Source organism: Cyprinodon variegatus, unplaced genomic scaffold (genome assembly GCF_000732505.1).
Source record: "Cyprinodon variegatus isolate N-32 unplaced genomic scaffold, C_variegatus-1.0 Scaffold18, whole genome shotgun sequence".
Taxonomy (NCBI): Eukaryota; Metazoa; Chordata; class Actinopteri; order Cyprinodontiformes; family Cyprinodontidae; genus Cyprinodon; species Cyprinodon variegatus.
Window position 1 is genome coordinate 1,493,710 of NW_015150471.1, and position 25,529 is coordinate 1,519,238.

At 37.4% G+C, this 25,529-nt stretch overlaps 1 protein-coding gene across 1 annotated transcript; it reads left to right on the forward strand.

The window, feature by feature from the left end:
• The first annotated feature begins 35 nt into the window (after positions 1-35).
• dusp3 (dual specificity phosphatase 3) lies at positions 36-25,529 on the forward strand. Its single transcript, XM_015387417.1, has 3 exons — positions 36-359; positions 13,714-13,946; positions 20,527-25,529. Exons 1-3 carry the CDS (start codon positions 163-165, stop codon positions 20,754-20,756), a joined length of 660 nt encoding a protein of 219 aa, XP_015242903.1. The 5' UTR covers positions 36-162; the 3' UTR covers positions 20,757-25,529.

Genomic DNA, 25,529 nt, shown 5'->3' on the forward strand with positions numbered 1-25,529 from the left:
AACTCACGCGCTTCACCACCACCGTTGGGAGAAAACTGAAGGGCTCGCGCTTTCACGTGCCAAGGTAAAAGAGAATCTGTTGAACACCGGGTGGTCATAATCTGAAACCAGGTGAGAGAAGAGGGGGAAAAAAAGATATTAAAGAAAAAATAAAGGCGAGCCATGAAAAAACACCTGAGCCCCACGAAGCAGCAGCATCATCACCATCAGCCGCCGCCCCCACCGACAGACATCCCGGCTGCAGGCGGTGAGGTTACCGTTCAGCAGCTCAACCAGCTTCTCTCCGACGGCAGCGGCTTCTACAACCTCCCCACCCAGCACTACAACGAGGTCTTCCCCAAGATTTATATCGGGAACGCGTGAGTGCTGTTTTTAAATGCAAATGCATCACCCACGGAGGCAGTCTCGTGGATTGTTATTTTATTATTATTTAATTAAGCCGTGACAGGAGTGTCGCATGCTGGGCAACACGCGCGCCGGGGCGCGCTCCAAGTAAACAGCCTTTAGGCGGATGACTGGAAACAGTCCAATAATCAAACATTTCACATCTTTATTGATATAGATAATTGAAAACAGAGACAACATATGAAAGAAGAAATATCTCCATAGAATCCCTCCAATGTCACTGCCATGTCTTCAACCAGCCGCTCCCATTCTATCCAGCATCCAACAGCTCTCACTTCATCCTACAGTTTGTTCAAACACTAAAAAACTTTAAATGCATTAAATGCAATATTACATTTACATAGTCCCGAGCAGAATCACTTAAAACTTTAAAATCTGTGGTAGAGATTGTTTAAATCCATCAAAATTAACCGTATTGTCGCTGTGTTGTTTAAATGTTTGTGATTATAGTTGTTGAATTAAAAGTGCACAGTTACTGTTTTTTATTTTTTTAGTTTTAACATAAAGGTCCTATAATCTTTTTAGGTAGAGATGTGAACGCACAAATAAAGTCCAGTCTTCACATTATCTTCACATTACTGGCAAACAATAATTATCACACATTAAAACATGCCCCAACTAATTTTTTCATTTATCCTTTATTTAACCAGGTAATACCCTTTGAGATTAAAAATCTCTTTTGCAAGGGAGACCTGGCCAAGATAGGCATCAAAATTACATCACATCATTACATACAAGACACACATAAAAGCCAAATATGCACTAACAATAAAATTTCAATTAAAACATTGAAATGTGAGGGAGTCTAACTCAGATTATAGATTTATTATTTAAAGACCTTTAATCGAACCAATAAGTGTAAATCTATTAGTAATCTATTAATGTAATTTAAACAGATTTATGTAAGAAGGTGCAAAATAATTGACCAAGCTGACAAAGGATAAGACAAAGTAATCAATATCCTTCAATGGCAGATATAAATAAATGAGATAAAATTAAAATATTTTCAGGCTTTCAGCCCTGTTTTTAGACCTTGTATCTGCTGAAATTAAAGTCGTAGGGAAGTCATATTTAAATGTCAAATCATTTTGGGTTAAACATGTATATAAATGTACTATTTATCAGACTATATTGTCCCAAAATTTAGAACATTTCTGTTTTAAAAAAAACCTGTCTTAAAATCTGTGGCTTTTTTTTCCCTGTTATCTTATTCAGGCCAGTTAGTTATACGTCAGCCTGTTCACCTAAATTCGGCCAATCATATATAAACGGTTATCTGTCAATCAAATTTTTTTGGTTCATAAATTCATATGTCGCCGCTAATATACGCAACGGTTGAAATAAGAAATAAGAAAAATTTCCTTTCCCATTGAGTTCCGTCCCAGTGTTCACGGGAATGGACGTCTGTGTCTTCTGCAGGCGTAGAGCTAACAGAACTTGCAGCGTTGCGAGGCAAGGGCTCAAACATGGACGGCTGTAAGCCTTCTACACCAAGAAGTTATTTATAATTTTTTTTTTTATACAGCATTTCTAGCTATCTCACTTAGAAACGGTGATGGTTAAAGCCCATATTTCAACACATCTATGTCATGACAGGAGTTTTTCCCCCCAGCAGGCCTGCATTACCCCGGCAGATCAACTGCTTTGAGTTATTGGTTGGTTCAGTCTGAGCCACAGTTTAAAAACGTACATCGAATTGATTAAATGAAATAATCATTAACTAATTTAGAAATCAAGTAAGTCATTGCAGGATTGTAAATTTGCTGAAGGAACAACTTACTAAGCAGTTAATTAAACCAAAACTACAGTATAAATTTTATATAAAATATGAAAAACATTCTCTGTCTTTAAATATGCTGTATGCAAAACTCATCAAGCAGGATAGCTTAAGCTTTAGCTGGATTGTTTCTTAAAAAATCTTCTATTAGGCACCAAAAACCCACATAAGACTAAATAGCTACATACTGTAACTTCAAACAGTCTGCAAAAACGCTTAAATATGATCTGTTATAATTAAGCACTTTACATGTATTTGATGTTCTTTTTTGTGCAATCTTCCATACATCTTGAGGCTACCAGAACAGAGTAGAATGAAGGGTCAGCATAACAGGATGTAGAGCACATTTCTGTATCTGCGTGCTACATTAAAATCAATATGAATATGTCTGTCTGCTGGGGCGTGCCTCCAAGCGAAGTGCTGGCAATCCTGCGCTCAGTGGAAGCTCATCACACAATACTGCAGGTCTGAGAGGCACTTTGATGTGCTTTCAGCCTCATAAATTTCCTTTGAGAATTCAGGCTTTATGTCTGATGATGAAGTTTTGTTCCCTGATTATGAAGAACTGAGTATTCAGTCTTCATGGCTATCTTCAAAGCTAACACACAAGAAGACTTTTAGGGAGTTGTTTTATTGTGTGAATGCTAAAAAAGCAAAAGTAGATCACTGCATTCAACCTGCCTTTATGTATTTATTGTAAAGGTATGATATATATCTATCTTTTGTGCATATGACTGCACAGAAATTTTTTTTTGGCATCTGCTTAATCATAATTGGTTATTTAAACATAATTGTTTATGTCCTACCCTGCTAACATGAAAAAATGTGTTAAAGTAACTAAATATGATTAAGTTAATGCCAAAAATGGTTGCATTATTTTTGCTCAGTGTGCATACTGATTAAAGCTTGTCAATATTTAGCTGGTTTAGCTTTTGTCTTTGATAAAGGAAACCCAGGTTTCGAAACTTGTGGAAGGAAGGGCTTCCTGGTAACTTTATTTATGAAGCATCATAAAAACAGCAGGTAAAGGGCCGAACACACGGCATGCATAACTAAAATAAAGAAAAATAAGGACATTTAAAGGAAATAAAAGTTGGAAATAAAGAGTTAATTTTTGAAAATGGAGCCTAGGTTGAAGTTCAACTGAATAAACTGATTACTCGCCTTTATCCGCATAGGACACAGCCAATCAGCTTTGAACCCCGCCTCCATGGAAGCCAGTAAGCATCCAAAGTGCATCTTAAAAGGCATCCGATTGGCAACTTGTCTGCTGCCTAGTGTGCAAGCAGTGGTTACGTTGTGTCGGACTTCGATTCAGGTGATCCCGTTTCAACCCACCTCCAGCCCCTCCTCCACCATAGTAGCTAAAGCTTAATGTCATGAGTGTCATTCCTCCCGGACTCTTACTGCGTTCCCTGTCTCATCGCAACTGGTCCGGCAGAAGTCCGCCATATTCAGCCTGGTTCTGCCAGAGGTTTCTTCCCAACGGGGAGTTTTTCCTCTCCACTGTCCCTTCATGCTTGCTCATCATGGACAGGTTCTCTCAACCTGTGTTTTTCAAACTGGACTTCCATCTTCCAGGTCCCTGAGTGAAGCTCTAGTATCAGTTCATGCAATTCACCGGATCTCCCCATAAAGCTCAGCAGACCGTCTCACTAACCAGCAGTCTACAGACTGACCAACTTCATCTATCTCCACTCCACCACCAGTTTCAGACCCGTGGGGGGGAAAGAGCCCTGTTTTTTACTCCTGTTCATGCATATCTATCAAAATTTAGCGCTATGTTTCCTGTCGAGGTTTGAGCACCAAATAAAGTAATTGTATGTATACATTTCTTTTAATTGTCTTTTCTCCCCGTGTGAGTTTTTCAGATTGAAATGTCTGTTGGAGAGAGAAGGAGAATACAGAATGTTGAGTCTAGTGGGAGGACTGGGCTTTTGGTTAGTCGGTATCATCATGTCATTGATCTCTAGCGAGCGTTACCTGTGTTCCTCCATGGAGGAAGCTGCTACAGACCTTGGCCAGGATCGAGGTTAGCCCTGCCCACCGACTAAAACTAGCAGATGTTTTCTCATGAACCTATTACAGATATTTCAGACCAGGGGCGTTTCCTGGACATTGGAACATTGGGCGCTGAGCCCACACCCCATTAGGGGAATTTAACTGGGAAAAAGTTCTTTTTATTGAAGCATTCTTGAGCATTCTTATACAAAGCCAAATACTGCAATATGTACAGCCCGCTGTATATAAACATCTAGCAACATAATTTTGGTTAAATATCAGATCAAAAGGTTGCAAAGAAAGAAAGAAAACAATTGTCACTCTTGGATGAAACAAAGAGCAGGTGTGAAATAAATTTTTAATTCTTACTGGTACAACATAAAAAGTTAGTGGCTCCTGTTGTTTTCTTACACCCTGCATGCATCTTAAAATATACAGACCAATATAACCTACATATAAAAGCGAAATAACTCTTGTTTTTTATTTTGAGCCTTCAGCTTCTGCATTTTGATTATTTCATAAAAAAACAATAGATAATCAATAAATATTATAGCTAATTTCCTTTTAGATATTCTGAGGCTGAGGCAACACCTACAGAGTTGACAATATGCAGTCATTTATAAATGTTTAAATTAAGTTGGGTCCAGATTAGCCAGCAAATTTAATCTTGTTTAAAATGTCTTTATAAAACTCTTACAATACAACAATGAAAGCATAGTTTAATGTTTTTTCTTTATAGCAGATTTTCATGCAGAGAAAGTTGATATTGATTGTTTAGAACTGTGTCTCATCCATTGTTTATATAAAGGGGGATAGTAAAAGCCTCTATGCAGTCCTATTACATCATAATAGTCGTACCCTAACATGAACTATATTTGTCTAGCTGGCCACAAAACCATTTAAAACAGCGTAGATATTTTTTGAACCCGTATTTCTTGCGATGCACCATTTTACTGACTTTTATTATAATTTAAGATCCTCACTCTGATTGCACAGGAAAAAAACAACCTCAGCTGGCTCCCAGGTGTGTCGCCCTTTAACTATTTCCAGGCAGAGATTCATAGTTAGGATGCAGGGTTTTTCAGGCCATGACACAGTTAGTGGGAAATAAATTGGATTTTTTTTCTTTGAGTGCAGATATGGAAATGTATTTGCACCGTTTTGGTAGTTTAGTGACATTATAGTTTATTGAAGTTAAACAGAAAAAATCAAGTGATTTGTTTTTCCTAAATTACATAATAATAAAGAATTATGACCTATTAAACTGTCTGACACTAAACTCATCCCCTGTTTTTTGTCACCATATTATGAGCACATATTAGCAACTTTGCCTGCAGGCAAGTAGTTCCAAATGTGGCGTGTAAAGCATGGCTGTTCCAAAACAAGTGCAGTGTCATGATGTTTCAAAGTTCTGACCCAAAAATGCAGAAAACCGAACAGAGAGACCAGGTAAAAGGTTTAACGGGTTTAATTGAAGAAGTAAACAGGGGGAGAAGTGTTGCTCAGAACACTGCTCAACCGGAACTGCAAAGTGAGGGGAAAACACAGCGGTTAGTTCAGGCTCAGTGGAGAATTTGACTCGTGAAACTTGGAGAAGAGGTTTTGGTTGCCAACTCACGTTTCCAGTGAAGTTGTTGTGTCCTTGACTCCTGTCTGTGTGCTGTGGTTCCAGTGTTTGTCTGATTCGGTGGAGGACGGAACAGGTTTTACCCAGAATGCGGTTGATTGTTGGAGAACGGAGAAACTGACTGCCACTCAGATTTCCTGCGGGACTTGAATGGGTCGTTGTGGAGAATAATCCCTTTCTCAGTGAAAGCTGAAACGATCTCTTGGAGAAAGTGGATCCACACCTCCTGTTTGAACCCCGCTCAGTTTGAAGCTCAGGTGATCCTTCCAGGGAGAGAAGGTCCGTGAGATCCAGTTAGCAGGACTACTTCCTGCCAAGAGGCAAAGACAAAACAAAGTTAAACTCAGGTTGACAAAAGCTCAGCTTGACTAGAGTACCTAAAACTGGCAAACACTCTGGCGTCGAAGTACTGGCAGTCAGCAGGTTAAGAACACTCCGTTTAACGAGGAAACCATCCGCAGGTGTGTGAGGAGGCGGACCAGAACCAGGCGCCTCCTGGTGGATGAAGGGAGACAAACACAGAAAACACAGACACAAAACAGGAGTCCTGACATGCAGGAAATTTTCAATCATTTTCAGAGATGGAAGGAGTGCTCTGGACACATTCAAACAGCTTTGCTGATAAAGTAGACCATAGATGGGCAGCATGACTAACTAAGATGTGGAACAGGAGTCTATAAATCCACAAATCCTGATGAATTAGTCATTTTTATGTATTTTGATGTGTAATAATTAAATTCCATGTCCTGAAGTTTACATGTCCACATTACTCCGAGCAATCTGGACTCTGATTATAAGTTTTGTTACAGCTTTATTTTATTTGATGTTTGTTGGTGTAAATGTAATGCACTTTGATCAACTCTGATATAGCCTGTCAGACTCCATAGTGATGGTTGCTTTAAAATAATAATTTTTTTAAGGCATATGAGGGTACAGTAAAGAACCCCAGGACCTATCCTAGATAAAGTACAAAAATATGTATCATATCTAGGTATAATATATAAAATACGGAATAAAAGGTTTTGGTTGTTTCATCAAAAAACAAAAATACCAAGCAACTAGTTTTGCTTGCTTTGTTGTGGACTGTATGGCAGTGTCATAATTTTGCTGTGTTTTGTGTAGTTTTTTCCATTTATTTTCTATAATATTTGGTCCTTAAGGAGATAAAAACTTTGCAACTGATCGTTACATCTACTATGCAGCCAGTAAACAAGAATCACTGGTGCTGCGCTTGTGTTTACACAACTAGTCTGAGAGCCTTTCCTGTTCATAAATGGATTATGACTGTACTTTGCAGACCTGTGGTATTTTTCAGAGCAGTTGTAGTCAGCACTCTTGACACCACCTTGCACAGCTCAGCGACAAAATAAAGGTGTGGCTGTTTTCTGGCTTTCTGTGACGTTGCTCTTTAATAATGGATGCGTTGGGACTGCAGATCCCAGGGTGAGGAGGCTAGGACTCCAGCAGGAGGGAAAGCGTCGGCTTTGCACCCAGTTGAACCCTGTGTGCCTCTGCATTGGGTTGGGTAGTTGAGAAGCACTTTACTATATTTTGTGTTGAGGTTTTTTTCTCCAGCTTAATTGAAAGTGCTCCTACTGTAAGCATATGTTTAATCATTGATGAATGCAGGCTTAATAAGCTGAGATTTCTTATTAATGACAACAGAGGAGCTGTCCCATGTCTTTCATTCAGACACAGGAAGTTGGGCTGCTTAATTTCAGGATTTTATCTATTAGTTTATTTTATATATGTGGTAGGAGTGCTGCTGTGTTGCAAACATCTCATTTTTGCAGCTCGAGGTCAACCAGCCAGCTTTGGCTTACTGACCAGGTATTGACTTTAAACACGTATAACAGTAAAAGCACACCTAGCTGTCAAAGCAAGCCCCCCAGACTCATTGAGATTGATGGTTTTGAATGTGTGTCTTTTACCACTATACCGTACAACCTAATTTAGAAAGCACCTTAAAAAAGCCACGAGATAAACAGCCATATAGAAGTTAAGATAAAATATATTAAACAACAATCAGACATGAAGAAATGACATTTATGCAGGATTTACTGTTGCATAATTGNACTCCATAGTGATGGTTGCTTTAAAATAATAATTTTTTTAAGGCATATGAGGGTACAGTAAAGAACCCCAGGACCTATCCTAGATAAAGTACAAAAATATGTATCATATCTAGGTATACTATATAAAATACGGAATAAAAGGTTTTGGTTGTTTCATCAAAAAACAAAAATACCAAGCAACTAGTTTTGCTTGCTTTGTTGTGGACTGTATGGTAGTGTCATAATTTTGCTGTGTTTTGTGTAGTTTTTTCCATTTATTTTCTATAATATTTGGTCCTTAAGGAGATAAAAACTTTGCAACTGATCGTTACATCTACTATGCAGCCAGTAAACAAGAATCACTGGTGCTGCGCTTGTGTTTACACAACTAGTCTGAGAGCCTTTCCTGTTCATAAATGGATTATGACTGTACTTTGCAGACCTGTGGTATTTTTCAGAGCAGTTGTAGTCAGCACTCTTGACACCACCTTGCACAGCTCAGCGACAAAATAAAGGTGTGGCTGTTTTCTGGCTTTCTGTGACGTTGCTCTTTAATAATGGATGCGTTGGGACTGCAGATCCCAGGGTGAGGAGGCTAGGACTCCAGCAGGAGGGAAAGCGTCGGCTTTGCACCCAGTTGAACCCTGTGTGCCTCTGCATTGGGTTGGGTAGTTGAGAAGCACTTTACTATATTTTGTGTTGAGGTTTCTTTCTCCAGCTTAATTGAAAGTGCTCCTACTGTAAGCATATGTTTAATCATTGATGAATGCAGGCTTAATAAGCTGAGATTTCTTATTAATGACAACAGAGGAGCTGTCCCATGTCTTTCATTCAGACACAGGAAGTTGGGCTGCTTAATTTCAGGATTTTATCTATTAGTTTATTTTATATATGTGGTAGGAGTGCTGCTGTGTTGCAAACATCTCATTTTTGCAGCTCGAGGTCAACCAGCCAGCTTTGGCTTACTGACCAGGTATTGACTTTAAACACGTATAACAGTAAAAGCACACCTAGCTGTCAAAGCAAGCCCCCCAGACTCATTGAGATTGATGGTTTTGAATGTGTGTCTTTTACCACTATACCGTACAACCTAATTTAGAAAGCACCTTAAAAAAGCCACGAGATAAACAGCCATATAGAGGTTAAGATAAAATATATTAAACAACAATCAGACATGAAGAAATGACATTTATGCAGGATTTACTGTTGCATAATTGCAGCAGAGCTTTTAAGAATCAGCCTAAACAGTAGAAAAAAGGTAATCTGAAAATTTGCTTTGTTATACATTACAGAAGTTACACCACCCCAATCTTCATTGCATTTTATAGAGATTCTTAGTATCAAGCGGGTAATAAGTGGCCCATTGAAGGAGTCGATTGAGTTTCTTGCAAATAAAAATGAGAGAATTGTGGACCTAATGTGAATTTGTAGCTCTAATCCAGCTATTTTGAAATTACTGCTGCAGATGTTTTGTTATGCCTTATGCATCTATTGGCTTTGCTTGTCTAGAGAAAAAAATGCTTCAACAATTTCTTTTTGCAGAATATCTGACTGCATGCAAAGCATTTATGGACAGTCTTTACCACTTTTGCTATAGACCTCTTAATTCATTTAACGTCTTAACTTAGTCTTTGATCAATACCCTTCCATTGCAGCTCTGTCTTTAAGTTTAGGTGTGATGCCTCTGGAAGATGAAACAGTGCTAGATTAGGGAGTTTTGCAGCCTGTAGCAGGTTTTTATCTGGTTTTGTCCTAAATTCATCGCAGTCTTTCCTTTATTACTCACCAACTTCTCTGCCTTTCATAAAAACAATCCTGACAACATGGTAGTGATATCACCACCAGGTGTGTTTTGCGAATGCCGTCAGGTCGAAGGTCGCAATAAACCCTCAATGTTCCGATCTTACTTAGTTAAAAACATTGAACAGTTCCAGTGAAACAATGCAAATGTTTTTCACTGCGCAGGACTTAGTCCTCTCAAATATAAATTTTTTGGAGTAGTGCTTCAACTAACGATTATTTTGCAAATCTATTAATCTGTCGATTCTTTTACCGATTATTCAATTAATAATCGGATAGCCAAAGGTTCATTAAAGAAGACTTTCTACGAAATTAAATCAGATAAAACTCAAATTTTTCCCATTTGAGGAGCATTTTATTAAATGCAAAATGTTTATATTTTTCTTTTAAATCTTGGCATAATTACTACCCTAAGTTGGCCGCTCTGTCAGCTAAAGGCAAGTTTCACAGTCTCTAAACTGCAGTTAATGAATAATCGATTACTAAATTAGTTGACGATTATTTTCAATAATTGATTCAATAATTTGATAATCCGATTAATTGTTTCAGCCCTCGTTGCACTTCGTTGAGGTGGAGAACATTGATTTAACATCGGAATAATGTTCAATCACTATCCCCCTAAGTTTGGGGAAATTATGCTCAATAGATGGGCAGACCCTCATTTTAGCCACCTTTAGTTTAAAACCTCTAAAACAAGTCGGTAAGACTGAGGTTCACCTATACAAGTAAGTAAAGAACCTCATTTTCTAGATGTGTAGAGCTGATAGACATACCCCAACAGACTTGCAGCTTCTGCAAAAAATGGTTCTATTAAGTGTACAGTTGAGGTAGAATGCAATAGTATAGCAAAATTTTCAGATTGTATTGTATTAAATTCACACTCCTGTTTTATCATGTGTTTTACCACCTAACATCTGATTAAAGCACAAAATGCGAAAATATTTCCAAGTGCTTTAAATACGCTTTTCTCTGCATAACCATATATGCAAAGAGATATGCAGTTTGGATATAAATTGTGCACAATTAGTGACACTAAATGCTCCATAAAACCTTGACAGAACATAGTGTTTTATACACACACAGACCTTTAATTCACAATCAATGGACAGTGCTTTCAGGCAGGTTGGATAGTAAAGTGTTTTCAGGCGTTGGGCCAGACAGCAACTATCCTGCACGGCTTTGTTGTGCCTTGTTAGCTGTATAGATCTGATATGCAGTTGCTGTTTGTAAAAGCAGCATTTATTAGCACTTGAGCTGGAGCAGGAAAAGATGTATTGTGTCCTGGAATTAAAGGGCATGAAGTGGAATTGGCTGCATGAGTTGAAGGGATTTAAGTATCTTTGTTTTCATATTATTGTTGAAATAAATAAGCCGTTGCTGTAACTATGTGGCTTGGCTTTAGGCTATTCTGATTAGCACTGTAATCGTCTTCTTCCACTTAATATGTGACTACAATGTCTTCTGGCATTTATCACAAAAAAAAAGATAAGTGTAAAATTTATTGACCTTCTGCAAACTTCAGATTATGTTTGCACGTCTGTGCAAGTTAACAGTTATGGAGCTTGTCATCCCCCCAAAAAACTGACGCAGTTATCAAAACCCTCCAATGACATCACATTATTCTAAATTAGAATTATATATTCCCTGAATAGGATATTCCTTTCAAACAGATGCAACACTGCACAGCCAGGTATCGGGGCCAAAAAATAGCATCGGCGCAATGCTAGTTTAAATTCAATTTCAATTCAGTTTATTTCTATAGCGCCAATTCATAACACATTTCATCTCAGGTCACTTTACACAGACAGTTCAACCAGATCATGCAGTCAGATTTGTTCGATGTTTTCTATCTAAGGAAAACCAGCTGATTGCATCGACTCATTGACCCAATAGCAGTCCCTCACACCAAGCATGCTTGTAGCGACAGTGGAGAGAAAAACTCCCTTTTAACAGGAAGAAACCACCAGCAGAAACAGGCTCAGTGTGAGCGGCCATCTGCTGAGGCCGACTGGGGTTCAAGGAGACTGAGGCAGACATAGAAAAAGAAGCAGAGATAAAAAATGCAACTGTCAACTAGGTCCACAGGCGGCCCTGTCCAGAAAACACACAGCCAGGCAGAAGAATTCCAAGCCAGCCCCCACGTCAAAGGATGAACGAGAGCACATCCAGTTAGTCACAGTCAGAGAAACAGGACTACATTGAAATTCAGACCAAGAACCAACATCTATAACAGGTGTTAATGGCTGCAGCACAGTTGATATTTCTCTCCAGGATGGAGTCACAGCCAAACAGGAACAGACCAGATTGAGAGCTTCTATGAAAAAAAGCAGAGAGAGCAGAAGGTTACACATGGGACTAACAAATTCTGCATATTGGCAGAATAGAGATGGAATGAAGCGGAATGATGAAAAGGTGTTTCTATGTCCTCCAGCAGTCTAAGCCTATAGCAGCATAACTATAGCTTTAGCTTAGGGTAACATGAGCCACTCTATAAGCTTGATCAAAAAGGAAAGTTTTAAGCCTATTCTTAAAAGTGGACAGGGTGTCTGCCTCACGCATAAAACTGGTAGTTGGTTCTAACGGAGAGGAGCCTGATAAATAAAAGATCTGCATCCCATTCTACATTTAGAAATTCTAGGAACCGCTAATAAACCTGCAGATTGAGAGCAAAGTGTTCTGTTTGGAATATAATGAACAATCATATCTCTGATGTAAGATTGAGCTTGGCCATTTAAGGCTTTATATTTGAGAAGGAAGATTTTAGATTCTTTTCTGGATTTAACAGGAAGCAGATGAAGAGAATCTATGATTTCAGTTTTTCATAAGAACTCTAGCTGCAGCATTTTGGATCAGCTGAAGGCTTTTAACCACAGACTTCGGGATAGTAAAGAATTACAGTACAATAGCTCGTACAATAAGAGTTCTAATGACAAGAACAAAGATGAAGATGAGAGAATCCAAAAAATGTTTAGACTGTTGGCTCTGAAATTAAACGAGTAAAGCTGCCGCAGTCTTGCAGGATGGCTAAATACACAGCTACAGCTATGCTCACTCCTGTTGTTGGGTAGCTTTGCTCTGTGTCATATAATTGGGAATTTTGCTGAATTTCACTTTTAATCTTCCTCAACCAAATTATAAGGAACCATGAAAAAACATAAATTTGGAAAATTTTGTTATCTAGGTTTGTCTTGCAATGCATCCATACAATGTAAAAATGTTTGGTAGTGTAAGACTAAGATTTTCTTTTTGTAAAACCAAGCTTTTTTATTTGTTTTTGAACTGACATGGAAAAGAAAAGGGGGCAGAGTAAATACGAAGAAAACAATAAAGTTAAGAAAATCACTTCAAAACCTGTACACTGGGTTCTTATACAGGAATACCACTGAGCTCTTTTACATGAGGATTTAATTCAGTCGATAACGAAACAGATGGAGCTTAAAACCCTTGTATCTTTGTATTAGTTTAATTTTCTTACCTGCAAAACATGCAATCTGTATAATAGTATTCATAATCTATTGTCAGACCTAAAGTACTTTGAAGAGCCAAACGTATATGGGATTTTTAAGGCTGAAATCGATATTGGGGGCTTTAATAAAACAATATATGATATTTTGGCTGATATCTGATATATATCTGCCAGAATATATAAAAAAAAAAAACATGGACTTACACGGGATTTGTGCTATCCAACAAAAGTCAAACTCAAATTGTCATTATAACCAAAAATATTATTTAAGATGGAATTGAAAAGTAGTATTAAATAGAATTAAAAGGAGTAGAACCAACAACCAGCAACAACCCGAAGTTTCTTTAACCTGTTTGCAGCAAATAGAAAGTTTTTATTTCAGCCACATTGTGGCCGATGTCAATTAATGAGCCAGACGCTAAATGGCCCGCCGATTAATCGTTCTAGCTAATACATTGTGTAGATGTGAACAGTAGTATGTTTCACTTAGGAGTTTAAGACCCACAGTCTGTAAACAAACCTGCTGCATAACTGACCTTCACTTTCTTTCAGCTTCAGCAATCTTTCATCCCTTCCCACTTAGGTTTGTGGCCCACAACCCGATGCGACTGCAGAAACTCGGGGTGACGCACGTCCTAAACGTAGCAGAGGGTACCTCCTTCATGCATGTCAACACCAGTCCGGAGTTCTACGCCGGGACTGGGATTACATACCATGGCATTCCAGCCAACGACACAGAGGACTTCAACCTTAGTGCCTTCTTTGAGGAGGGGGTGGATTTTATAGACAAAGGACTGGCGCATCATAATGGCAAAGGTGAGAACTTTCCCGTTCCTGTTCTTTTTATAAAGTTCTTTTCTTTTAACTTGCAGCTTGTAAACTGCTTTGTGTGTATTAAAAGAGTTGCAAAAAGTTTTTAATATAATTTTCTTATAAAATGAAGGCACAGTCTTATTGAAAGAAATCATTGCATTACATCCACTCGAATTAATGGTCTTGCAGTCTATTAAGGTTAGTATCATTGCTTTTAATATAGTTATTTTGAAACATGCATATATCATCCTTTTATTTTGACAGATCTTGGCTTCAAAACTGTTTTCATTGATTTATTTTCATAAGCTGCCTTTTCTAGTCGTCTTTCCCAAAGAGTCCTGGTATAGGAGATGACTAGACTGACACTGAAGCAAACCGAGCTCTTAGTGCTGCCTGTTAAACAGAGGCGACACCATTTCATAATTAAATCATCCTTAATGATTCAGTGATTGTTATGCGTCTCAAAAGTCAGGACAGAGGATAATCAGAAAGCTAAATCTGAAACTCCCTTGAGCCTCGCTCCATATTCTCTTATCGGATCATGTCCCTCTTTGTCAACATTGGCTAAATGTTTTATACGTTACACAACTGGTTCTTACGTCGGTTTGTTTAAACTCTGGTCCTTTAAACTCCCTAGAAGTGAGCAAATAAAGCAGAAACCACAAGGTAGCCCCTTAAATCTGATCTTGCTGCCAGGTCAGGTGTGCTGTACAACAAGAAAGAGAGCAAAACGGAGGAAACCTCCAGACCCAGGAGAATGCAGGCCTTCTTTACCTCAAAATCTTCTCCCGCTCTTTCAAAATTTAAAGAAAATGTATCCACTACCAAGCGGTGTGCTGAACCATCCATTTTGTGTCCTGATTTTATAACCAGCTGTTACCAAGGGGGGTAACTTTAAATACAAGGCAATTTGGCAAAAACATGAAGTGTAGAGGTCAATAGGTAAAGTGGAAAAGAGAAAAGATTGAGGAAGATGCTGTTGCAGCAGTAAGATGACGTGCTCTGCGCATTAGCTGTGACATTTTATAGCTCACAGCACCAAAAAGGTCATGGTCAAGATTTTTAATGAGGATCTGCTCTCATGCTTTCTTAGTAATGGGGTGGAGTGGTGGGGGGTTTGGAGTCGGGCAACGGTTTTATTGGTTTTGATAGCAAGCTGCAGTTGATCTAATAATTATGCAAAATAGTTCAAAACAAATTAAGTCTGTAACTATGTCAATAAACAAGGAGGAATCTTGGTGAAAAGGTAGAACACTTCCTTCTGGGGTTTTCTATTCATGAGAGTTTATAAGAAGAATTTTAGAATGTGGTCAAAAATATTCTTATGTCATCTTATTCACCATACGAGGATTTAGTAACTTTTTACTATAAGTGGCTTCTTTCCCACCTTTCCCAGTGCGGTTTGCATAGGAATACTATGTAATTCCACTGCCCTGGCAATAGACACCTTGTTCGTTCTAAATGCACCTTTAAGCAGCTCGTGATTTACGTTGGTGCGATCTATCTGCTCACACTGTACGACTAAAAACCACGTCAGGCTCAGCTCCGCAGTGAGATTGAGCTGCTCTGTAGCTCTCTATTCTGAAGCCAAACAAATGGGGGATATTAAGCTCACTATAGTGAACCACGCTACCTTGGTAATTTGTGCAATGCTGTGCAATGCTCTGAGCGATTTGTCCACGACGGTTGGGAGAAAATCAAACATGTTTGATATTCTCCCGACCTCATGATTCCTGATCGGGAGGTGGTTGTGAGAGGCTGATCATCGCTCGTAACCCCCTATACACTACACGACTCACGGCGCACGATCAGGCTGAAAGTCGGCCCGATCGATAGATTCTCGCACGACTGGAAAATCATCCCGAAAATCGCACAGTGTACGAGACATGAGAGAAACCAGAGAAACCCTAAATAAGCAATGGAAAGATGGTGAGAAAGAAAATAAATACTTGTTTTATCAAATAATTTCTTTTCATAAACATAATTATTTAACTTCCAAAGGTTTAAACACATTTTATAGTAAAACAATGAAGAGAAAACTACCTTGTAAAGGATATTAAACTGTACCTAGATATATTTCCAGTATGCATTGATGTGTCAAATCGAACTTATGACTCACATTTATGTTTTTTAACTTTTTTATGTTCTTTTTTTCCTTTTCTGTTACTATCTTCCATCTGTTTTTGAAGTAATAATTTGTGTGTGAAAAATCTGAATGTTTTTTTTCTGGCTAAACAGAGCAGTTACCAAAAATTTAATGATGCACAACCATATGACATGATGGCACAATTGTGTCATTGTTGCCCCACACAATGCGACAATTATTGACCTAGCTTACAGGGATCTGAAAAGGATGATAGGTACTGACTGGCTTATAATGGCTGGGGAGATGATCAGTCACATGAGAACAAGGTGAGTACAACTAGAAGGACCTGCAGCTCGGTTGGGGCCTTCGGAGATGAAGGAAATTAAAAATGAATGCTGAGATGGGTTCAAAAGGATTTGAACCCTTTAAAAGAGGTATATTGAATAATAATTAAGAAAAAAAATCCACCAGAATAAGAATGTAAGCCAATATAAGAAGAACAGAACCCAGTAAACACAATGGACTAAAGCCAGCAGATGGTATGAGTCCACAAATCATTACTGACTGTGGAAACTTTACACTAGACTTTAGGAAAGTTGGATTTTGTCCCTAAGGAAATATGAGCGGAGTGTTGTATGCAGTGAGGAATGCTCTGATCTTTATATTGGAGAAACCAAACAACCTCTCCACAGATGCATGGCCCAACACAAAAGAGCTACCTCCCCTGGACAAGACAATGCTCTGAATGTTCACATTTTGGACAAAGAAAATAGGTGGTTTGAAAGGGGTGTGAAGGAAGCTACCTATGTTAAGAAAAAAAAAAAAAACTTAAACAGAGGGGGTGGACTCAGGTTCTACCTTTCAAAGACCTACAATGCAGCAATTGAGTTAATCCCTTCTCGTTATCATCGCAGCCCAAGCCCGAGAGCGGAGGACCTTGTCTATTCAGCCAGGCCAAAAATCCCCTTTAACGACCGACCTTTCAGACACTTAGACGGGTATGGGTCATTGCAGACCAACAAAAGAAGCCAAACGACCCCCATTCCAATTTGTTGGACCCCTTCGTCTGTCCCAATTTGCATGTTTTCAAAACAACAACAAAGCTTTGTTGGGCTACTGTATAAAACCTCGAACTCAACCCTATTCCTGACATTTTGAATTGAAAAAGCTTCCTGGATGGGAAGTGAAACGTCTTCAAACTTGGAAACAAAGTCCAGTGGATTGTTTTTCTTTTTTTTTTTGGAAAGATTTTGTCCCTCATTACCCTTCAAACTCTGGGATTTTTATTTACTATTTAAATAAATGAAAAAGAAAGATTGCATCAGAACATATCACCAAGAAAATAACTTCATAAATGAAGAACATTATAGACAACCCTAAACATCCTCCTTAAAGGAAGACAAATTGAACAGTAAGAGTATCTTCACTTTTATGCTTGTCCAAACCCGCTGCAAGACAGACTGCTACAGGAGATCAATCCTTCCTATAGCTATTAACATCTAAAACAACTTTTTAGATAACTATAATTTTCTGAATTAAGGTTTCCCCTTTTAGTGTTACTTTTGTATTTTACTCCTACTCATGTTCTTATAATAGCCCCCTGTGATGAGCCAGGCTTTTTAACTATGACAAAACGTGACAACTGCCATTATCATGAAGGCCATAATCTAACATTTCTATTTTATGAAGTAGTTATTTTATTAATGTTTTCATGAGCTGTCATTTTTTTTGGGTCAACCCTCCTATTAGAAATAAAAGCTTGAACTGTATCAACCTGTTCAATATATTATTAGACTCAAGGTTTATACAGAGTTACTGAAATAAAAGATACTCCAATATATTGTGCTGCTCTTAGATTTTTGGCTGTAGCTGATAAATGTCAAATAAAAGGTGAACTGGATGGAAAAAGCACTAAGATGCAAGACAAAGCTGACGTGGACATGGCGAGATAATAACTGAAGGTATAAGCCAAAGATCTGGCGTCTTTAACAGGATGATTCGGATTCAGCATTGATCCATGGTTGGCGGGGGGATTAGGAACAGAAGAGGTCATGTCATTGGCAGAGGTTTGTTCTCAGCCAATATGGAGGAGGAGAGGGAAGAATATCAGAAGTTAAAAATAGAATAAAGTAGAAGAAGGACACAGAGGGGGTTGGGTGTTCAAAGGAAGTGCAGAATCTGCAGATCTGACCTGAGACCAGTATATCAGCTGCTCTGTTACTGTAAATCACTCCTGGGATTTTCAGCCCAACATGCCACCAGATTTAGCCTTTGCATATAACTGGTGGGTCAGTATAGGCTACAATATGTTCTGTACAGATACAGACAATGTTCATCTATCCAGGTGTGACTTTGTTCCTTTGTGACTGATTTCTGCAGCAGAGGTTCTGTGTTGTATTTGCATCTCCTGGCAGAAAAACTGCTGTCCTCAGCAGCTTTAGTCACAGCATCTGCCCCCAGTTTTCTTTGTTTTCTTTATTAATTCATCTTCTTGTTTTGGCCTCATGTTTCTTAAGCCTAAAGCTACTTTTATTCTTCGACACCAGCGGTTTTATAGTTTGATAACTCTGCTTAAATAAATGTGAACTCCTTCTGTCTCATAGAATCTGATCATGTGGATCATAATTGTTTGTTTTTTAAGTATTCAAATGAAAAAATATTCTTTACTGTCATGCATTTTTAGCCATTAATATTTATATACATTACATGTAATATTTTATCCATTTACAGCCATTATCCTAAGCCTGAGGACATTTTTTTTTAATATAAATAGATATCATCTTTTAATTTAGTTCTGCTGGATTTAAAAAAAATTGTAATTTAAGTACAAATATTTGTTCTGTTAGTGCAACAAGACTAAAATTGCATCAGTAAAAAGCTGTATTCAGAGTTCAAAGACCAATAATTGCAAAATAATCCTTGCCACTGGCAGATATATCTTTTGATTTAACCAACATGTTCTGTTTGCCTTGAAGTTCCATTCATGTTTGCTTGGTCTAGCCAGAGTCCCTCCGTGTAGAGAAACAAAAATTAGATTGATGGCCTGGCTACTTTCCTATTGCAAATACTTGAAGTCATCACTAAAAAGATGTCCAATAGAAGTTGTCAGAGGGATTTGAATATTGTATAATTAATAAAACTGTTGAGGAACATGGTATGCATGCTTTTTGGCTTAGTTTTGTGGGTGATAGATGAACTGATGATTGAGATTGTTGGTTTTGACTGACTCTTCCTTTAAATCAGGGCTTTAGAAAGTCACAGATCCACTGTGTGCCACATGTTCCAGTACCTATTTTTATGCTGGTGAAGATTCTCAGTAATCCAGATCATAGTCAGAGCTTCATATCTTTAATCTATATTTTCGCTTTTGGTCCACTCTATAGAGCCTCAAACTCAACGCTATTTCAGACATTTTCAATTGAAAAAGCTTCCTGGATGGGAAGTGAAACATCTTTAAACTTGGAAACAAAGTCCATTGGATCGTTTTGTAACTTTTTTGGAATACTTTCTGTTTTTGTTTGCCTTACTTTGATATATCTGAATATTTCTTTCTCTGAAAATGAAGGAAAAAAAATATGGTTTCGTTATCGACCCAGACTAAAGCCCTTATTTCTTTTCTAATATGCAATGTAGAAATTTATTTTGAAACCTAAAAAGTGTCAAAAAAAGATGATGGATATTTTTTAAACAATTAATATAACCCATGCTAATTGTCAATCAGAGCACTTCAAGTTTAACATTCGGATAAAACCAGAGATGGCAAAAGTACTCACTTTCCGTACTTGAGTAAAAGTACGGATACTTGTGTTAAAAAATACTCTGGTAAAAGTGGAAGTACTGATTAAACTTCTTTACTCAAGTAAAAGTAACAAAGTACAGGCTTGTAAATTTACTTAAAGTATAAAAGTAAAAGTAGAAACCACTTTTTTCATGCCGTTGCCTACATTTTAAATGGATGTCTGCCAATAGGACTAGATCTCCGTTGTGTTCATTTTCAATCATCTCGTCGTCCATGCTACTATGCTAACGCCACCGCCACCAAGCTGCAATGATTTGCCGCCAATGAATACCGCCGAATCTGTCGATTCATCTTGTAGTGGTGCGTCAAATGCAACGTAGATTCCCATCCAATTAGATTGAATTTGGTATTGATGACGTGAAAAATAATAACGGTAACTCCATTGAAATGATTCAAAACTAAAGTAACGAGCCAATTTTTTAAAATGTAAGGAGTAGAAAGTACAGATATTTGTGTAAAAAGGTAAGGAGTAGAAGTAAAAAGTCGCCATAAAAATAAGTAGTAAAGTAAAGTAAAAATATTTAGAAAAATCTACTTGAGTACAGTAACGAAGTATTTGTACTTCGTTACTTCCCATCTCTGGATAAAACATTGTTTTATAAATACATTGAATTCTACCTTAATGTCTTTTAAAAATTGCATTTTTTTGCTCCTGGTTTGCATGAATGCCTCTTACGGTTTTGATGTCGGTCCTCCAGGGAAGGTGTATGTCCACTGCAGAGAAGGCTACAGCCGCTCTCCGACCATGGTCGTTGCTTACCTCATGATACGACATAAAATGGATGCTCGGCAGGCTCTGGCCACCGTGAGGCAGAAGAGAGAGATCGGCCCCAACGACGGCTTCCTACGCCAGCTGTGCCAACTCAACGAGAAGCTGGCAAAGGAGGGCAAGCTGAACGGAGAGGTGGGGAAAACAAAGACCAAATGAAAACAGGAGAGATGTCTAAAGGACCCGTCTCTTCTCGTCAGGCCGATCGCATCCTGACGGAACCAGCACCCATCTAACATATCAGGGGTACAAACATGCATTTATCTGTGTAAATACCTGTCCTTCATGTATGCACAAACAGTTAAATTTTCCCACCTTCTTCTCTATTACTCCAAACTTCACCTCTGGGCAGAATTTCTCTAAATTTGAAAGATGACAAGCGTACCTTCATAACGCATTCTTTTGATTTCAATACGATTTTAACAAGAGAAAAACCTCCCCTGATTTTTAAGCTATTCTTACAAATTTGTATCAAACTGAAGATTATAGCACAATCATTCCATAGTTTTCCACTGCCGGAATGTCAGTGATTCTCTGCGAACTGGAGTAAATTGCAGAAAGGAGAAAAAATATCCTAAATTTCAAAAATGTTTGAACACGGAGAAAAAGCGGATGAAGGAAAATCCCAAACATTCCATAGACTTTAAAGACACCCAGATTTAATCCATAATATACTTAAGTCTTTATCTTCTATACACAAGAAACTAAATAAATACACCTTCTCGCTCTCGAATGCTCCTACACTCTGGCTGTTCCGTTTCACTTTTGGCTTCTAGTTTGACAACGTTGGCAGTAAAAGAGTCAAAACACCAAAAACCATTGAGGGTTGTGATAATTAGAAATAATGAGCTGTGTGGCTCGCTCATGTTACGCTATATTTTATGTGAAGAATGTTCCTTTTAGTTGGATTGTGAGTCTAGTTAGTTCCATGTTAAAACAATAAAATGGAAATATCTATTTCCATTATATTTGTAAGTACACTTCTTTGTGACAAAATCCACATCCTCCAGCTGGAGAAAAGAAATCTAGTTATAGAAACGTTCATCCACTTCGTATGATATATGAATAGGGAATAGAGAAGGAACAGAATTTAATCATAACTCTGCAGCACTAGATCGTGTTTCTAGTTTATATTTTTAGGCTTTTTTTTTATTAAATCCCTATAATAAATCCAAAGTCACAGTCACATTTTTTTCACTTGGGGAGTATTTTCTCCACCACCAATCAGTTTAGTGCTGCAACAAGAAAATCCCATTTAAATAAAGGCATAATTTACAGAAAGAGAAAATATACTATTTATCATGAATGCATTTTCCTTCAGGTTCTTATTTTTCGTTCAATCAAGTTAGAGTTTTCACTCCCTGGAGGAACTCGGACATTGATGAAAGAGGCCTCTGTTGAGCTTTATACCTTAAAAAATGGAAAATCATCTTAGATTGATTTTGTTCAACTTCAGACATCTGCATATAGACATGCGAGTCCTTTTGCTCACCAGCCAATGTGGGTAGTGGTTTTCCAAAGCTACTAGCCACTCAGCATTTTCAGTAGCCACATTTTTTGTTGTTTGGAATAATTTGCTTATTATGATTAAAGCTGCTAATTATTGCCTTAAAACCTAAATACATTGTTATTATCAGACGCCCAGACATTTCAGCTCCTTTGGCTTAAGTCTACCCTGCATGTCCAGAACCAAAGATGAAGAAGCAGCTTCTAGTTCTTATTATCCACTAATTTGTAACAAACTCCCAGAATACTTTAAAAGTACCAAAACCCTTGATTTATTAAAATGAATTTGCATAGAGCACAATCTGACTGTGCTATCTAAACATTACTAGTTAAGTTTTCAATATAACTTCTCTTTCATTTTTATCAATCATTTTAGCTAGTAACATTCTTTTTAACCATTAAGGTTGCCTTTATGCCTCTGCAATGCACATTTTTTTAATCTCCTCTCTTGTGCAGCACTTTTAATTGACTTGCCACTGAAAGGTGTCTAATAAATAAATTTCCCTTGCCTTTGAAGGAAAATATGAAGTTTACAAAGTAATAAAATGGGTTGTTTCTTTAAATATTAAAAGAGCTCCAGGGAAGTAGAAGATTAATTCAAAAGATAAAAACTAAAACAGAAAAAAAGTGATGAACACAGTTATAAAACATTTTTACAGCAGTAAAAAAAAAAAAAAAGTACGGCATGAGATTGAGAATATAGGAAACAAAAACACTCGTATTTTGCAGATTGGTGGGTGTTAATCTTAAGGCCTGAATAGTAAGGCCATTTGACCAGAAAAATTAACTCAACTGATAAGGAGGTTGAATTTAGCAAATAAGTTTACTTGGGTAACTTAAACCTTATTTAGGTTATTAATCTAACTAAACTGATTAAATACAGTTTAAAATCAAATGTTCTCTTTAATATGCTAATAGATCAGGGTGTCATCAGCATGGCAGGAGCAGGAAATGTAATGTTTTGCTTAATGTAGACCCTCAGGGCAAGAAATAAGACAATAATTGCGGAAAAGTCAAAATGGATCCTTGAGGAATCCCAGCTTACTAGGCTTCAGCTGAGGAACATTGGTCTAATTAAAGCAGCATTTAACAGGATGTAGTTTAGCCACCCTGACATGTGCTGCTGTTTTTTTTTTCTAAGCAAGACAAGATATTTTTCTGATGGGTCTTATGAACAAAAAAGTTCTTAAGTTGTATTATTAGAAATTCAGCTCCAACAATTTTAAAGTAAAGCAGACCTCTTCATATTTGTGCACTCTGCTCCAATCCATTTAGATAACAGTGATAATGTATATCTGAAAAGAGCCAACACCCAAGAACCCAAATATAAGCAGCACTCTTCCATAAATGACCACTTTATGAGCTTAATCTGTCACTGTCCGGTCGCTTGGACGCTTAAAAAAGCCAGTTTCAATCTAGAGGCCTTACAGTGTCAAACGTGTCAGCTGGGAAGGATGCCATTGGCCTTCAGTCGAGAGCGTTTCTGTCATCGCACCAGAGAGTAAATCCACTGCCAGCTCCCTTCACCCACAGCCCTTCAGCTAGTATCAGATGCCACTATTTCATTAACACCGTTTGTCAAAACACACCCACAGCCCTACATGTGTGCCAAACAGAAACCCATGCACACATAAACATACACTTGATGTTTGTATGCACTGAAGCATTGCAATATATGTCAATACCCTATCAGATATATGAAATATAATCATATTTGGAATGAATTACCCAGTAGTACTCATGTAACACCCTCAGTTCTATAGCTGTTTGCTAATGACAATGCATTAGTTGATGATTGTAAATGTATTTGTCCAGGGAAGGATGGTATCTACAGTAGATTGAAGGGAAATAAAGAGAAAGAACTGGCTTTAGTCTGAGTCTTGGTCCAACAATCCAGATTATATAAACTCAGAATCTGGTGGGACAAATATCAAAATGGCTTTTACCCATCATAAATGCCGCAAATAATTACTTTCCCAATATATCTGTATACATCATAATATATATATATGTATATGTATACTGTATATACATATTTAAGTGTTGACATATATGAATGTAAAAGCAATGTGTCTATAATGTGTAGGTATCGTCATTATGTCTTTAGATCTCATGTTATATTTGTATTAGGGTCTCTCTGCCATTATTGCTGTTTTTAACAACAAAACTTCATGTACATTAATACTCAGATATGATGTGCATGTCAAGTTGTTGTATGATTCTGATATTTAAATCTCTTTATTTTTAACCAGGACGCCTGTTTTGTTTAGAGATGCACCAATCTACTATACTGGCTAGGTTATCTTTGACTTTTCTGTAAATGGTACATTTTTGGGATTTTTTTTTTCTTGCTCTGTTCATTAAAAGCATCAAAATGGATTTTTCCTAATATCTTTGGGCTGTAAATGCATCGACCAACGGCATGCCAGGGTTCCTATGCTGTCTGGGAAAATATGGGATCTTTTTTTTTTACTTTAAGTATGGAAAAAGGAAAACTATATATAATAATCTTATAAGATAGTAACCTATTCCAGGATCCATAAGAAAAAAACCTAATTTTTTTTTACATTTAGATGATTTGTTATCATTTATTTGGCAAAACTAGATAGAATTTTTAGTCCAAGTCATTAAAATGTTTTTGTTTTGTAAAATTTAATGAGATAATCCACTCATTCAGAAGTTTAAATACTGCTATTTTTCCTCTCTTTTGGCTTAGAAACTCTCAAATCCAGATTTTAAAGATTTCTTGCTTTTATGTATTGGATCTTTGAAAATGACATTATTAATGATTTAAAATCAATAAATACAAATAATATTTGTATTGTTTTATATGCAATAATTTCTTCAATATTTATGTATTTTTATTATATATGGGTTCCACTGGGATAAATATCTGGATCACAGAGCTGCCTGAACTAATAGAACAGGGCACTTCTGCTTCTGCAGGGTTTTAACTTGAAGGTGGTGCAGCAGAAGCAGAGGGGCGGCGGCTGTCTGAGCTGCTCCAGGGTTTTCCTTAAGGAGTTGCAATATTAAGGCTACTTGCGGACATTTTTACCTCAATCAGGGCCGAGAATGAAGGTAATGACTTTACAGCTCAAAACCATAGACTTGACCACTCTGAAATTAGTTTTCTACATTGGACGATTGAGTGTTTTTTAAATTTTTTTTGTTAAAACAGATTTAGGGTTTTAAACGCAGCCCACTGCCTGAGTGTAACTTTAGAAGCTGAGTCTTTTTTTTTGTCATAAGCATGGCTTAAGATTCCCAAATACTAAATTTTTATTTATGTTTAATCCACATCATTCAGTCTTCAGCTTAACTTTTCGCTGCCCCTCGTCTGTAAAAAAACTTCATCCCATGGCAAATTAGTGAACAGCTGTGTGTTAAATTTACACTTAAACCTAATTTAAATGAGCTGGCTTA